Source organism: Petaurus breviceps, unplaced genomic scaffold (assembly GCF_028583685.1).
Source record: "Petaurus breviceps papuanus isolate PSGF00001 unplaced genomic scaffold, PetGlider_PUasm1.0 490, whole genome shotgun sequence".
Taxonomy (NCBI): domain Eukaryota; kingdom Metazoa; phylum Chordata; class Mammalia; order Diprotodontia; family Petauridae; genus Petaurus; species Petaurus breviceps.
The window spans coordinates 18,466,459-18,484,783 of NW_027186352.1; the positions used below are offsets into that span (position 1 = coordinate 18,466,459).

Here is an 18,325-nt window from a genome sequence, read left to right on the forward strand (position 1 = left end):
TTAGCCTAGGGGCAGGGAAGATCTTTAAAATTTACATTCGCATTACAGGACTTTATGGCACCAAGTGTCAATCAAACAAAACATGAAGATTGAAAAATTGGAAGAAAGTGTAAAATATCTCACTTGAAAAATAACTGACCTAGAGAACACATCCAGGAGACATATCCTAGGCCTCAATTGGGAGAATATCCTCAAACATATCCTAGGCCTCAATTGGGAGAAGTCCAGTCCTGGGCTCCCTCTTTACAAGTCCCCCAAGCCATTCTTAAAATGCCCCATCTTTTAAGGACTACTAAATAAATTTGGGGCTAAGTCAACATAATAAAATGTTTGTTAGCATTTACATAATTCCCCATTGGGACGATTGGTAAGTGAAAGAATACTGTTTTAATTCTAGATTTAGCAGAGATTTTGGGATAGGGATAGTTGGCAATTGTATGGAACATTCCATAAAAGGTAACATACTATAGTAGACAGTGATGGGCTTGGAGCACATGAGACCCACATTTAAAGCCATTTCTGTCATTACCTGTGTTATCTTGTGAGGAAATGTTAACCTCTATATATCTCAAATAAAACCTCAAAGCCAAGATTTAGCTACTAAATCTTATAAAGGTTGCAATTTGCATTGGAATTGGTCAAGGTGATGACTTCCTGACAGTTCTCCACACTAAGAAAATTACAAGTCCTAAGAAACTTCCAGTCATATTTTGTAAGAGTAGTAGACATTCATTCCATCATTTTTTCCCAAAAACCCTGTGTGGAAGTCCTACAGATGATATTATTCTCCCAATTTTACATAAAAAAGACCTAAAGACCAGAAGTTGAATGATTTACACAAGATCACAAGGAAATATTTGAACTCAGGTCTCCCTCAAATCCAATCCAAGGTTCATTCAGCTATAATAAACAGCCTCTTACTCAGCTATTTAATTGAAGAGGGAAATCCTAATAATTAAAACCATCAGATAATAACGAAATGATATCCTAGCTCATAATGAATTATTAAGTGATGACACATAATTTCATTTTTTTCCCATTAATCCCCTTATTACATGTCACATTCCAAAAGATTTGGAATTTGCCTTTGGTTAAAAGTCATTCATGAAGAGTCTCTTCACTGACATTTTCATTTTTATTTTAACATTAAACTCCTTTCCATATTGGCACATGTTGAATTTCTATTAGCTCATGTGTAACTTAGTTTTATGTTCACAACATGAATTGGCTTACTCTCACATTTTAGTCCAATATTTTTCATGAGGCTTTACTTTTTTTTCAAGTTCATTTAGAAAAGAAAAATGAGTAATAGTTAGAATGCTGCACTTGGAGTCAGGAAGACCTAAGTTCAATATTGGCCTCAGACACATGTTTGCTTTCTGACCCCAGTAAATCACAACACTTTTTGCTTCACCTTCCTCATCTGTAAATTAGCAAGAGATGGGAATGGGAAATCAATCTAGAAGCACCAAATGAGGCCATGAAGATTTTGACATAACTGAAACAATCGGACAACAAAAAGTAATGATTTCTGATCATGTTTACAAAAAAATGTTGTATCATATTTTTTTAATAGGATAGAGGAAACCAAGTTTTCAACTTCATTTTCAAAGTTGTAAAATAAACTCATAAGTATTGCAGGAAAATAAAAATTAGTTCATCCTAATTACTAAGACTTTTAACTTGACTAATACATGGAAGATTATGAGAGTAAAATTCAATGATTATGAGAGTAATAATATTCCAATTTCTAATTTATCAAAGTTATTTTCTCTTATCCAATACTCCATATCGTATCCATGTATGACTACCCATTTTGGTTGGCAATTGTCTGTGACTTCCTCATTAACTGTTTTGTTTTCTTTGTTTTTTCATGTACATGGAAGTTTAGGCCAAACCTCACGTGATTAGAATTTTCAACTAGATGAATTTATTGGAATAGACATGTCAGTTAAATCAAAATGGGATTACCATTAGTAGAGCAAGCTCCCTTGTTATTATCAAAATATCAAGAGGAAGTTTCCTCACACATTGCTCTGACTCCTATGGCAAACTTATGAGTACATGGATGATAGACAGATGCGTGATGGCTACAATTTTAGTATCATCACATGAATGAAATCATAAATTCATTTGATTATTTCCTTTCTTTATGTGAGATAGGAATTATACATATTTTCCCTGTAGTGTTTTAATTCTTCTTTTTGCTAATGGTTTGCTGTATTTAAAACATTGGTGATTTCCTTTCCAATGAGTGCTACAAAAAAAAAAAATGGTTCTTTTATGATGTGCAATATTTTATTAGCTTTAAAGGCCATTTTTTGTTCCAGTGCAAAATCCTTTATATGAAATTAAAAGAAAGTTACAGAATCTCAGGTGTAGAAATTATCAATCAACAAAAATTTGTTTCAATTTTTATTGTTTTTTTTCTTTTACTTTTTGGAGGGGAAGGTAGAAGAATTGGGATTAAGTGACTTGCCCAAGGTCACATGGCTACATTTGTGTTAAGTGTCTGAGGCTGGATTTAAACTCAGGTCCTTCTGACTCCAGGGTCAGTGCTCTATTCACTGTACCCCCTAGCTACCCCTTTATCTTTGTTTTTAAAAGAAAGTGGAAAAATGCTTCAATCTACACTCAGAGTTCATCAATTGTCTCTTTAAATGTGGACAGCTTTTTTCATCATGAGTTCTTTGAGACCATCGTGGCTTATTGCATTATCCAGAGTAGCCGAGTCATTCACATTTGATTATCTTTTAAGATATGGCTGTTATTGTGTAGTGTTCTCTTGGTTCTTCTCACATCAGTTGGCATAATTTCATGTAAGTTTTCCCAGGATTTTCTGACACCATTCACTTTGTCATTTACTATAGAACAATAGTATTCCATCACAACTTGTTCAACCATGAATCAATTGATGGGAATCTCCTCAATTTCCATTTCTTTCCACCACAAAAAGAGCTTAGATAGATAGTTAGATAGATAGATGGATAGATGGACATATAGATATAGATATGTTGATAAATATGTAGACATAGATTATCATGTAGGTCTTTGTTTCCCTTTTTATTCTATTTATTCGGGGGACAACCTTTGGAGTAGTATTGCTGAGAAAAAGGGCATGCAGTTTTATAGTCCTTTGGGCATAGTTACAAATTGTTCTGTGACCCCAGCAATGCATCAGTGAACTGATTGTTCCATATACTGTTCAGCATCTGTTAATTTCATTTTTCATGTTAGCCCACATGAGAAGTATAATATGGTACCTTAAGGTTGTTTCAATTTATTTTCTCTCATTAGTAGTAATTTAGATATTGATTGATTTGACTACTGATAGCTTTGATTTTCCCTGAAAGCTGCCTGTTCATATCCTTGGACAGCATATCAATTAGGGAATGGTTCTTATTGTGATACATTTGCCTCACTTCCCAATGTATCTGGCAAACATGACTTTTATCAAAGAAATATGTTGAAATTATTTTCCTCAGTTTTGCTATTTTCCTTCTTGTTTTGACTATATTGGCTTTGTTTATCAAAAAATAATAATTTAATATGATCAAAATTTCACCTTCCATGGTCATATCTATTTATTTTTTAGCAGTAAACTCTTCCCTTATCTATAAATCTTACGAGTAAAATTCTCTGTTCCCTTACTTTGCTTATATCATCCTTTCTGCTTAAATCACATTGAGCTTATCTTGCTATATAGTATGAGACATTGAAATATAACTGGTTTTTGCCAGGCTGATTTTTAGTTTTCCCAATTTTTGTCAAACAGTCAATTCTTACCCCAGTAGCTGGGACTTTTGTGTTTATCAAACACTAGGTTACTTACTTGGTCATTCGGTTCTGTATATTTCATTGATAAACCACTCTATTTCTGATCCAGTCCCAAATTGGTGGTTTTGGTTGGTTTGTTTTTTGTTTCCCTTACTTCCTTGCTGTACAGCTTGTATTCTACAGCTACGTGGCACAGTGGATGAAGTTCTGGGACTGGAGTCCAGAAGACTAGAATATACTTCAGACCTCATATATCAGCTGTGTGATTCTGGATAATTTACTTAACCATATTTGCCTCAGTTTCCTCATCTGTAATATGAGTTGCAGAAGAAAATAGCAAATCACCAATGTCTTTGCCAAGAAAACCCCAAAAGGAGTCAGGAAAAATTGGAAATAATGGGAAAATGACTAAACAACACTGCTAGACTGCCTTCAATTTTTTTTTCCATTGATTTTCTTGATATACTTGACCTTTTGTTCTTCCAAATAAATTTTGCTATTTTTTCAAGCTATTTAAAATAATTATTTAGTATTTTGACTGGTTTGGCACTGAATAAATTAATTTAGGCAGTATTGTGATTTTTATTACTTTGGCTTACCTAACACGAAAAATTATGATCTCTCCAATTGTTTAGATATTTATTTGTTTAGCAACTTTTATTTATTGTTCTCATAGTTCCTGGGAATGTCTAGTAGACAAATTCCCAAGTATTTTATATCATCTCTAGTTATTTTAAGTGAAATTTATCTTTCTATTTCTTCCTCCTGGGTTTTGTTGGTAATATATAGAAATGCTGCTATTTTATATGGATTTATTTTCTATCCCACAAATTTGCTAAAGTTTTAAATTGTTTTGACTAGGATTTTAGCAGATTCTCTAAGACACTCTGTACCATCATATTATCTGCAAAGAGTGATAGTTATGTTTCCTCATTGTGTATTATCATTGCTTCATTTTCTTTTTCTTGTTATTTTTTTTTATTCTGGAAAACTTTATTTTTATTGTAGGTGGAATGGGGACACAGCCAAGTTACATGATTCCAATTTTGTTGGCAACATCTAAAGCATCATAGTCTGGAGCAAGACGGACATAGACCTTCTTGTCTCCATTGGGCCAGATCAGTGTGTTGATCTTGGCCACATCGATGTCATACAGCTTCTTTACAGCCTGCTTGATCTGATGCTTTTTGGCCTTGACGTTCACAGAGAAGACTAGGGTGTTGTCCTCAATCTTCTTCATAGCAGACTTGGTGGTCAAGAGAAACTTAATGATGGCATAGTGATCAAGCTTGTTTCTGTGAGGGGCACTCTTCTGAGGGTATTTGGCCTGCCTTTGAAGTCTCAGTGTCTTGGGTTGCCGGAAGGTGGGGGATGTTTGGATCTTCTTTTTGTGGCTATGGACACCCTTCAGCACTGCCTTCTTGGCCTTCAAGGCCCTGGACCTGGCTTCGGTCTTGGGGGGGACAACAGCTTCCTTCTTCGCCTTCGACGCCATGTCGGGGGAAAGGCTCTTTTTCTTGTTATTGATACAGTTAGGATTTCTTTTTAATTATTTCTTTTTAGTTTTCAACATCTTGAGTTCTAAATGTTTCCCTTCTCTTTCTTCCCAGGCTCCCCAGGATGGCACACTATCTGATATAGGCTATATATGTTTGCTCACATGAAATGTATTTCCACATTAGTCATGTTGTGAAAGAAGAATCAGAGCAAAAGCCATAAGAAAGAAAACAAAAACTAAGAGAAAATAATAGTATGCTTTGATCTGCATTCAGACTGCATAGTTCTTTCTCTGGGTGTGGATGGCATTTTCCATCATGAGTCTTTTGGAGTTGTCTTAGATCCTTGCAGTGCTGAGAAGAGCTGAGTCTATCAAAACTGATCCTTGCACAGTGTTGCTCTTACTATGTGCAGTGTTCTTGTTCTACTCACTGCATGCATCATCAGTTATCAAATGCTTCAACTTCTGATTTACATCATTCATTTCTGCCAGATTTTGAGTTACAAATTTTCTCCCTGTTTTTCCCTAACTCAGCACTCCAAAACAGCAATCCCACGAGATATCCCCTCCTCTAATCTGCTCTCTCCCATATCTTCTCCCATACCGCCTTAGATTTTCCAGTAGGGCATGGTGGATCTCTATGCTCCAGTGCCTGGATAACTTATTTCCCAATTACATGTAAAATAGTATTAATAACATTATATATATATATATATATATATAAAATATTGAACATTTGATTTTAAAACTTTGAATTCCAAATTCATTCTCTTCCTCCCTTGACAACCACCCTTACTGGGAAGATAAGCAGTTCAGGTTGTACATGTGCAACTAATGCAATACATTAACATAGTAGATATATTGTAAAAGAATGACTATATTTCTCTTCCTCCTCCCCCACTACACACTTGTTCTATTCTTTACTTTGAACCCATCCCTTTTCAAAAGTGAGTGCTTCCAATTTTCCTCTCCCCCAGTTTGCCATCCCTTCCATCATCACTCCTCTCATCCTCTTCCCCCCTACACTCCTGTAGGAGGACATACCCTATTTAGTGTGTATGTCATTCCCTCCCTGAGCCAAATTCAATGAGAATAAGGTTGACACATTTAAATTTGCCTTCCTATTCTTCCCCTCCATTATAACCATTTTTCCTCGCTTCTTCTATATGAGATAGTTTATCCCATTCTCTCTCTATCCATCTCCTCTTTTTCTATTCCTCTCTCACCTTTTAATTTCACTTTTTAAGTATCATCCCTTCCTATTAAATTGATCCTGTGCCCTCTATCTATGTATACCTTTAAACATATATACACACATTGATATATGTATGCATATGCCCATATACCCACTGATATACATATTTATATGTATGTACACATATATATGTATGCATATATATACATATACATTCCCTTCAATTATTTTCATACTGAGAAAAGTTTCATCAGTTACAATTATCATTTTTCCATGAAGGAATGTTAATAGTTCAACTTTGATAAGTGGCTTATGATTTATTTTCCGTTTACCTTTTCAACCTTCTCTTGCTTCTTGTATCTAAATGTTGAATTTTCTACTCAAATCTGTTTTTTTTTCATTAAGAATGCTTGAAATTCCTCTATTCCACTGAATGACCATATTTTCCCCTGAAACATGATACTCAGTTTTGCTGGGTAGGTGATTCTTGGTTTTAATCCCATCTCCTCTGCCCTCTGGAATATCATATTCCAGGCCCTCAGTTCCCTCAGTGTAGAAGCTGCCAGATCCTGTGTTATCTTGATTGTGTTTCCACAAAATTCAAATTGTTTCTTCCTGGATGCTTGTAATAATCTCTCCTTGATCTGGGAAATCCAGAATGTGGCTACAATATTCCTAGGAGATTTCATTTTGGGATCTTTTTCAGGAGGTGATCAGTGGATTCTTTCAACCTCTATTTTGCCTTCTGGTTCTAAAACATCAGGGCAATTTTCCGTGAGAATTTCTTGGAGGATGAGTTCTAGGTTCTTTATTTGATCATGGCTTTCAGGTAGTCCAGTAATTTTTAAATTATCTCTCCTGGATTTATTTTCCAGATCAGTGTTTTTGTTTTTTTTCCCCATGAGATATTTCACATTACCTTCTCTTCTTTCATTTGTTTAGATCTATTTAACATCATCTTGATTTCTCATAAAGTCACTTGCTTCCCTTTGCTCCATTCTAAATCTGAGGGAATGATTCTCCTCATTGAGCTTTTGACATTCTTTTCCCATCTGGCAAATTCAGCTTTTTAAGGCATTCCTCTCCTCATTGCCTTTTTGAGCCTCTTTTGCCAATTGAGTTAGTCTGATTTTTAAGGTGTGATTTTCCTCAGTCAGGCTGTTGACTCTCATTTTGTAATTTTCTTGTATTGTTCTCATTTCTCTTCCCAATTTTTCCTCCACTTCTCTTATCTGCTTCTTAAGGTCCTCTATGGCCTGTAACCAGCTCATATTTCCCTTTGAAGCTTTTGGTGCAGGAGTTCTGACTTCACTGTCTTCCTCCTGTTCCACACTTTGCTCCTTTTTGTCCCCAAAATAGGAGTATAATATTGGATTCTTCTGTTTACTTTGCTTCCTTTGCCTGGTCATGTCACCCCTCAGTCACTTGACCCCTGGGCTTTTTGCCACAGTAGGACTCTGCCACCGGACAGGGTAACTTTCTTCCCAAATGCTGCGGTTTTCTCAGCTGCCAGAGGTATTAGGTGGGTGTCCTCTCTTAGGACTCCACACACTCTGGCAAGCTGGTCACATGTCCAGGACCTCCACCCTAGACTGCAATCCAGATCCAAGCAGGTTAAAGCAAGAACAATTACCCCTCAGACTGGTTACTTGGTCCCCCTACAGTCTGCAGGCCTGGAGCTGCAGCTGCAACTTATTGCTGGCTGAACAGCTGGGGCTCCTCAGTGGCTTCTTACCCTGGGGGCAGAAGCCAAAGCTCTCCAAAGTATGGGTCCCAAAATCCACACTGCACTGACCTCTCACTTTGTCCTTTGCATCTATGTGTCAATAAATCTGGAAATGGCCACAGCTACTGGTGATCTGGAGGCCCTCTGCAGCATCTGGTCAGGCCCGCCCTGGGGCTAAAACCTTGGCTCCTGACTGGCTGGGCTCGGCTTCCAGAGCCCTGAGCTGGCTGATTCCTGCCAGCTTGCTGAGCTGTCCTCAGAGGGAGGTTAGCTTATCTGTGTCATTTTGTGGGTTCTGCAGCTCCAAAGTTTGTTCAGAGTTCCCTTTTACATGGACTGGGGATGATGGAAGCCAGAGATGTGTGGAGGTCCTGCTTCTACTCCACCATCTTGATTCTGCCCTCCCAGGTTTTTCTGAAGTCTGCCTGCTCACCATTTCTTACAGAACAATAGTATTCCATTACATTCATATACCACATATAATTAGCATTTCTAAAGAAATACTGAATAATAATAGTGATAATGGACATTCTTCTTTCAGTCCTAATCTCACTGGAAAGGTTTCTAATTTATGCCCATTATAGATAATGTTTCTTCGTGTTTCTAGATATATACTGCTTATCATTTCAATAAAATGTAATTTTAAAACACTAGGCTTTCTAGTGTTTTAATAGACATTGGTGTTATTAAAAGCTTTTTCTTCATCTATTGATATAATTATGTTGGGTTTATTTTTTTTTTTACTGTTGTTGTAAATATGGCCAATTATACTAACACCTTTCCCAATATTGAACTATCCCCATATTCCTGGTATAAATCCCACCTGATCACAGTGTATATATGTGATACATTGCTATAATGTCCTTGCTTATATTTAAATTTTTTATCAATATTCATTAAAAATGGTCTCTTGTTTTTTTCCCCCCCTCTGGATTAGGTATCAAACTCATATCTGTATAATAAAAGAAATTTGTTTTTTTCAAATATTTTGTATTATATTAGAAATAATTATTTTCTATATGTTTCATAGCATTCACTTGTAAATCTAATATTGATTATTTTTTTCCTTAGGGAGCTCACTTATGACTTGTTCATTTTCCTTTTCTAAGATAAAATTATTCAAGTATTATATTTTCCTCTTCTGTTAATCTGGACAATTTATATTTTTGCAAATATTTGTCAATTTCACTTAAATTGTCAATATTGTTTATATATGTTTGGATAAAGCAGATCCTAAAAATTATTTTAATTTTATCTACATTTGTTATGCCATCACCACTTTCATTTTGTGATGCTGGTAATTTGGTTTTCTTCAATCAATGGTTTTTATATTTTGTTGTTTTCATTTCATAAAAGTTTTTCCAGTTGTATTTATGAGTTCATTTTTTATTAATTTTTACTTTTTAAATTAATACTTTGATTTTAGAATTTCCTTTTTGCTGTTTAATTAAGCATTTTCATTTTTTTTCTTTTCCTAGCCTTTTTTCTTTTACAGATAGTAATTTCCCTCCAAGAACTACTTTGGCTACATGTCTCAAGTTCTGTTATGTTGTCTCACTGTAGTATTTATCTTTAATGAAATTATTATTTCCATGATTTCTATTCCACTAATCCTTTAGGATTAGTTTCAAATTATTTTTAATCTATAAGTCCAAGACCATTTATTGAATATAAGTTTACTGAATTATCGTGCAAAAATGATGTGTTTAATATTTCTGGGGCATTTTTTACATTTATTTGTAACATTTTTCTATCTTAATAGAGGGTAAAGTTTTTTGGAGGTGCCATATGCAGCTCAGAAAATTGTGTACTCCTTTCTATTACCTTCAGTTTTCTCTGGAGGTCTATCATATCTAACTTTAAAAAAAATCTATTAATTGCTTTTTTTAAATTTATTTTTGTTAGACTTATTTAGTTCTGAGTGATTAATTGAAGTCTCACAGTAGTATAGTTTTACATTATAATTCTAATTATAGTTGATTTAACTATTGCCTTTAAGAATTTTGATGCAATGCTCTCTGATGCATTTATGATTAACATTGATATTTGTTTTTTATCTAGTTTCTTAGTAGTTTCACTGTTTATCTCTTTTAATTAGGTCTATTTCTCTTTTTCATTTGTCTGAGGTTATGATTGCTACCCTTGCATTTTTTCTTCCTTTAATAGATTCTTCTTGAGCCGAATATTTTGTGTGTGTGTTTCTATTTCTTGTAAACAATATATTGTTGAGTTCTGCCTGGAAATAAATTATTCTATCTGCTTCCCTTTTAGTGGAGAGTTCATCTGATTTATAGTTACAGTTATCAGGATAAGTGTTTATTTCCTTCCATCCTACTCTTTTTTATTTATCTTTCTCCTTTTTTTTTTACCTTATACCATCTAAAATGTCTATTTTGCTTCTGATTACTGCCTCTCTTTATATGCCCTCCCTCTTATCACACTTCTCCCATTTATATTGCCTCTTCCACTCTGTCTTTCCTGTTGGGTAAGATGAATTCCTATGTCCAACTCTGTGTGTGTACACATACATCTGTACATGCATGTACATACATGGACACATACATATGTGTGTGGCACACATATATCCTTCCCTTTTTGAAGGGAATATTTTCAGATGAAAATGAGAGTCAATCATTGCCTTCTTTCTTCCACACATTTCCTTCTTCATTGTAAAAGTTCTTCCTTGAGAAACTCTTTTATGTGACAATTTTCCTCACTCTTCCTCTCTCTTTTCCCCTTCTCCTAGTATATCCCTCTTTCTTATCCTTCCATTTTTCTTTTAAGATCATCCCAAAATAATAGACTTATGCAATACAAGTTTCTTAATTGACTCACAGGGAGCAGATATTGTGCTATTTTGTGGTAACAGAAAAAAGGGTCCAGTTCCTTTCTTCAAGAAATTTACATTATATTGAATAATACTGTATATTTTTCTCTGGATAAATACATGTTCCATCCACTAAATAAATAAAGGTTTTTTGATCTGTTTTTGTTTTTTGATTGGAGGCACTATTAGGTGGTAAAAAGAAAGGTATTATCAGGAGATTTTTAAAATAGAAGATTACACATAAGCTAAGTCTTGAAGAAAATCTAAAGATCTTTAAAGGTAAACAAAATGAAGCAGCATATTCCAGTCTTGGGGGACAGTCTAAAGAAAGCAAAGTGAAAAGGGTACAGAATTTCATTTACAATGGACAGTAAGAAGCCAGTTTTTCTAGGTTGTATTTTGCAAAAAGATTTGGTAAATGGGTAGGAATACAACTATATAAAGCATGAAGATAGAAATAAGGGAATTTTTGAATTATTCTATATTTAATAAGACTATGGGAATAGACCAATGACATGGCCACAATTACATGTTAGGAAGACCAATTTTGGCAGGGAAAGAATGGACTACATAAAGGATAGATTTAATGCAAAAAGGCCAACTAGGAAGTTATTGAAATTGTCCATGGGGCAGATGGTGATCACCTCAGGTAAGGTATCCTCTCAAGAATATACCCAAGTGGTCATCCAGTCTCTGTTTATGGTCCTCCAGTCAATGGAAACCTCTACCACCAGAGCAGCATATTCCAATTTGGGAAATTAGTAAATTTTGTGCTGTTTAATTCGTGGAATCAAATATAAATATTCCCTGCTGCATCCTCAACCCCCTGTTCCTAGTTCTGTGCTCTAAGGCCAAGAAAAGCAACAATAAAATAAGTGTAATTCATACTCCATGTGAAAACCCTTCACCTATTTCAAGAGATGTGCCATGCACCGTGCTCTTGCTGAAGGCTTTATTTTCTCTCTGTCAAAATTGCCCATTCCTTTCAAACAATTGTCATTTGAAATTACCTTCTCCATCATTGTTGCCCTCCTCTGAATGCTCTGTAGCTTATCAATGTCCTCCTTAAACTATGCCAAACATCACTAAATACAGTACACCATGTTTGATCTATCCAAGGTAGACAGCAAGTGCTTAGTATGTCATTCCTTCAATTGAAGTCTAAGATGACATTAGATTTCTTATATGACATAAAATACTACTGTTGCACAGGAAATCTGTACTCTTATAACTTAAGTCCACCACTGCAACCATAAGCTTTTCAGTAGAACTGCTATCTAGCCATGGTCCCCAGTTTTGATTGGGATACAAAGACAAAGAGAGAGAGATTATATGTATATCTATATGCATGAATGTAAGAACAAACACAGGCATATATATAATTTTGCTTGATGTATACACACATCTATCCACTCTCACATATGCCCATGTATGCATATGTGTGTGCATATATGTATATATGCACACATGCATATTTATGTGTGTATAGATACACAAACTAAATTTTGTCATTTTCAGTCTTAGCCAAAAGTAATTCTGATATATTCTATATTTCTATACTCTTTTTAAGTATACATTTATGACAAAAAGCAATACACATTTATTTCTTTGGGGAAATAATTTTCACTTATCACCCATGCAGATAAAACAAAATGTGGTATTACATAAACCAAAAAAATGTTTGAAATGTTCTAGGGAGGATTGATTTCTGGATAGACAACAAGGTGTTGAATTTTAAGAAATGGTAATAGCTGTTTCATATTCCCATCCTTTATCTATATTATACTTTGGTTTAAAATATAATCTTCTGTTTATTTTTACTTTAGAATAGGATATAACTTTTGAAAATACATAAAAAGCATTGGTGAATCAAAATTATCTTTGCTAACTGCTTGCATCATGGTCAAAAGAAAATCTAGGAATCAGTGCAGTTAGAATGTTTAAAATTATATGTTTCATAATTATTATTTTATCAAAAGAAATAAATTTAACAGAATGAAAGTGTGTTGATGCTAATGAGTTACTATGGGAGATAAGAAGAAAACTGTATCTCCTAGACCAGTAGTATTTGAAGAAAATATTTTTTTGGAAATGAGCCTGTCATTTACCAACAATGTGGATGACTAATAACAATTTGTCACCAAAAAAAGAAATAAATTCATAAAGAAGAGAAAAGTCTTCACAAAATACTGTATACAAATCAATTAATTATTTATAAAAGTAATTATCAATGAAATAATATTGAAACATGTTGGTGACATAGTGGATAGAGAGGTAGACTTTGGAACAAAAAGACCTAAATTCAAATCCTTCCAAAGCCATTATCAGTGTGACCCTGAGCAACTGACTCAAACTTGTATGGAAACCTTTTCTTTCACCTTATAGTCCACAATAATGAATTATTTCTGAGAATTTTTTCCAATTCCCATCTCTGTGCTTTTGTAAAGGCTAATTTATTCCCCACACTTATCCCTATGCTTAGCATTTTCTCCTGTAAAGTCAATCATGAGAAGCTTTCCAGAGGACTGCTGCTGTGTACAGCTTTAAGGTTCTGATCACACAGTATAGTGAACTCTTTATTTATTCAGCAGTGAAAGTAAAGAAAAACATTCACAGAAACAAAAATACAGTATTCACAATGTTCTAACATAAAAACTTATCACTAGAGTGACCACATAGTTTTCACCAAAGTGGACACTTTTAAACAAAATATATCATTCAGTAAGTCCTTAACTCAATTATCCTTAAGGAACAACCCTCCTTTGGTACAAAGGTCAAAGTTCTCCACCCCTAGGTCACATTGTCTTAATCTTTCAGTCAAAAAGTCTTCTTTATTCGTTATTGGAGATTAGTTTCCAATCATCCTTAACTCAATCATGCTTAAGAGGTACAAGGTACAGAGAAAAAAGTTCTCACACCCTTAAGCTTCAATAAATCATGATCTTCTCAGTCAACATTAAGTACCCATGGAGAGGTCTTTTCATCTTGACTCTAAGCTGGCTCCCAAATTCCATGGTTCCTCTTCCATGTGTCCAGCTCTTGCCTAAATCTAACCAATCATCACCTGTATTCACAAGTAGGCAGCTCTCAGCCTCTAGTCCAGCTCCTCATACAGCTCCTCATTCAGTTGTTCATCCATTTCTTCATCCAATTCCTGTTCTATATTGAAGCTCACAGTGTCCGGTCAACTTGAAGTCCTTCAAAGTTTTGATTTCTGGGAAGACAAAGCTTAACATAGCCATAATAACAATCATTCACATTGCCAGCACCATCATCAATTCACTATCTGCCTGTGAAATTAACACAGTCCCACCAACAAGGACTGAGAACTCAACATACATCATCAGTATGGTCCCAGGATCTCTGAAACCTTCTTCCCATACTTCTGTAAACAGAAAACAAGAAAATCCTCTTTCAGGGCTTCCAGTAAGGTTCCAGAACTTCTATGCAAAGTATCACAAACAAAAATTAACACAGACAGAACAGACAAACAGTGTTTGGCCTCCACAACTATTCCTCTTCTCAGTTCTGCTCTCTCCCAACTTGGGCTACCTGTTCCTCCCCTTCCTGTTGCATCAGCAAGTTCCTCCCACTGTGAGGTTCACAGGTTTTGTTTCTCTACAAGACTTGGTAGAATCAGGACAAGACTCCAAAGAAACTTTAACTGAAACAAGGTGCTAAATAATTAAATAGCTGAAACAAGGCACTAAGTAGTTCTTTGCTTGCAATTACATTTCCTCAACTGAGAAAACAACACTTAGTTATTCTACCTTCCTTTAAGAGTTAACTCAGGTCCTACACACTTCTAATTGGCTTTTGGGCTATACTTCTGCCTGTCTTTCCAGATGCTAGTGAGACTACCTTTTATCTGCAATTCACATAATTCCCATGAACACAATTATGTAGTTTTATCCATTCCAGTAAAATGTGTGTGATTTTTGAAGGTAAATATTGTTATTTTCTGTCTTTGTGTACCCCACATTTAGTACAGTGTCTGGTACATATTAAGTTTTTAATAAAATGTTTGTTGAATGACCAACAGATGTATTGCTGGAAAAATAGGGGATATAATTTACCTCTCACTTCTAGGATTCAAGTTGAGGCCAATTCTCTCCCAATTCAATACTCTTCCCACTCTATCATATTGCCTTTATTCAAGTCTATTCAAGTAATTAGAAAATTAGTAAGTACCTACTATGTATCAGGTTGATGGGTTGGGGTATGCAAAAGGAAAAATGGGAGGAAAAAGGTCCTCCACTCAAAGAATTGACATTTTCCTAGCTGGTAATAAACTGATGAGTTCATGCTATATGAATGTCTTTATATCTGGTAAAGGGAAAATAATTCGAGATGGGGAAGAATGCATTAATAACTATAGAATCAATAAATACCTCTTCTAAAAGTGGCACCTGAGAACAGTTTTAAAGTCACTCAGGGAGTCCAAGAGTTAGAGATAAAGAGGAAATCCATTTCATACATTGGGGACTCCAGTTGCTAAACATGGAGATGGGAGATGGAATGTTGAGTATGAGAAATAGGATAAAAGCTTATTTCTCTGGAAAGCATAGAAGTTAAGAGATGCTGGACTTAGACAAACAAGGGCTTTAAGAGCCTAACTGGGGAGTTGTACTTTATCATGAAGGCAAATAGGAAGGACTTCTGAAGGGGAGAGAAAGCAAGTTGGAGATACCTACCTTTTATAGTCTTTGGCAATTGTGTTGGGAGGGGGAAGAGGGATAAATTGAATATCCCCATATAATGTCATCAAGATGTAAATTGCTTTGAAATTTAGAGTGTTAGGGCATTGTGGATGCACACTGAACTGTTAAATAATTTGCTAAGGATCTTACTTAGTGTCAGAGATAAGTTTTCCATTCTCCAAAGTCAGTTTTCTATCAGTACTATGGAGCATGGAGAGATGTATCAAAGAAGGTGCTGCAATCTATAATCAAAGCAGAATTGCAATAGCTCAAAAGAAATGTGAAATGTACAAATTTAGAGACATCTCCACTCCAAATGTTCATATGGACTGTTCATGTCTGACGCTTTGGCATTCCTATTGTCTAATCAGCCACAGACTTACACATTGTAAATTGACTCCAACATAGTGATGCCATTTTGGTCCTTTCCCAGAACAAAGGACAATAAGGAAACAACATTCCAGGCTGCTTCTCAATCTCCCCATATACAAATAATAATCTTAGGAAACTAAAAATTCAAGAAAGATCTTTTACATATTGATGAAAAGGTCCCATAAGTAAACTAACACCACACCTATAATCTTTTGTCTCAAAAAAGATCTTTTTAGATAACTGAGAGAAAAAAAAGTCTTGGGAATGTACCAGAGTTCTCTACACATTTTAAATATTATTAATGTAGTTCAAGTAGAGCTGAAAAGACCAATTAGTGGCCCAGAGTTCAGTGAATACTTATTCTATAATAAAGCCTCATTGATTCAGGTGATTTTGACGGGAAGGATGGTCTGAGTCAGCAGAGAGTTTGAATATTAAAATATTTGTAAATAGCTTTGCTTTTATTACTTTGCAAATTTATGAGGAAGCCAGAACTTGGCTTACTCAGAGCTGCTTAGCACAGGCCCTTTGAGCATTTGCTTCAATGAACAGATAAGAAAAAGAAAAAAAAAATGCAATTATCACATCAATTGTTTCTATGTAAATAAATGCTTTGAAGGTGTCTGAAAATTCTGTCTTGTTTCCCTCTGAAATTGTTGCAACATCCCCATTGGAAATCTTTCTTACAAGTTTAATTTGCAAAGGGAACCATTTTTTCCCCTTATGGGAAATTAGCTTCTATGTAAGCCTTATGCATATATCATAACTACATAAAAGTAACCTTGAGTCTTCAAAACTGTGCTCATGAAAGTCAACTTCTAGCAGGCCCTACAAGTAAAGTAAATGGACTATATGTCCCAATGATGGACTATATGTCAGGTCTCTGAGGACCAGCCTCCATCTTAGAGCCAGGCTCATAGGCAGATCAGCAACAAGTTGACCTTTTTTTTATTTTGTTTTACATTGTTTCCCCAAACAGAAACCCTCAAGGGCTCTCTAGTAAGTTGGATCAGGATAGCAATGAGCTTTGTGATTTTGGGACAAAGATATAACTGATGCTACTGTAAGAAAGCATCTAAACATATGAAAGAATCACTACTTTATGTCAGGTACTGTTTGAGACATAAACGAAAATGATTCAACCCCAAGACCTGTATGAATTAAGGAAAATTCATCAACTTAGCCCAGATGAATTATCATCAATTCCAAATGAATATTATGCAAACTAAATGACTTTACTGAATGCAACACAGATTTCCCAACCCCAATCAGGCTTCTCTCTGTGCCTAGAATATCATTCATTGCTCTCTTTAGCTTTAGGTTTTTTTTTTCTGTTGTTCAGTCCTTTTTCAATCATCTCTGACTCTTTGCAATTCCATTTGGGGTTTTCTTGGCAACAATACTAGAGTGGCTAACCATTTCCTTCTCCAACCCATTTTATAAATAAAGAACTGAGGCAAACAGGGTTAAGTGACTTGTCCAAGGTCATACAACTAGTAAGCATCTGAGGACATATTTGAATTGAGGAATATGAGTACTCCTAACTTCAGATTTGGCACTCTACTGTGGCACTAGCTGTGTTTTTTTTTTTCTTCCCATAATTTAAAGCCCAACTCAAACATTATCTTCTCTAGGAAACTTTTCATGATCTCTGTGTTTGGTGGTTATAACATACATAGGAATTTTTGGCAACCTTATGAACTTATAATGTAATACTATATATCACAGTTATATTTCTTAGGGTTTTATTTATTTATGTCCTTATTTTATTGTAAATTCAAAGGTCAAAAGGGGATATTCATCTAAAATTTGCATATACCCAGACCTAGCAGAAAGACTATAACTAGCATTTGCTATACTCATACCAAGTAATACAATTGAGTCAAAGGAACAAAAGAAGTAAATTATCTTCAAGTAAAATGTTTATTTTTAAAGTCACAATAATAGTACAAATAATTCCAACAAATCCAATTTATTAAGAGTGTTAGTTGCTTTATGACTCACATACTGCTGAAAGAATAGATGCATTAAATTCTATGTTCCCTGGGACAGAGTTCTTATTGTTCTGACCTAGATTCATGATGCAGAAGTAACACCATGAAGCATTTACATCTTGTCTTTTGTACTATCCAAAGAAGCCATTTTTTTGTGGACAGTCTCTCCAGAGTATCTCATTTCAACATTTCCTTCAATATATATATATATATATATATATATATATATATATATA

General features: G+C 34.8%; 2 protein-coding genes across 2 annotated transcripts in view; both read right to left on the reverse strand.

Moving 5' to 3' along the window:
- The window catches only part of LOC138172037 (protocadherin-15-like), a 2,287,527-nt gene that overhangs the window by 2,225,160 nt on the left and 44,042 nt on the right, over positions 1–18,325 (reverse strand). The gene's annotated exons all lie outside the window — the stretch shown is intronic.
- LOC138172039 (large ribosomal subunit protein uL23-like) lies at positions 4,808–5,272 on the reverse strand. Its single transcript, XM_069101644.1, has one exon. It carries the CDS (start codon positions 5,270–5,272, stop codon positions 4,808–4,810), a length of 465 nt encoding a protein of 154 aa, XP_068957745.1.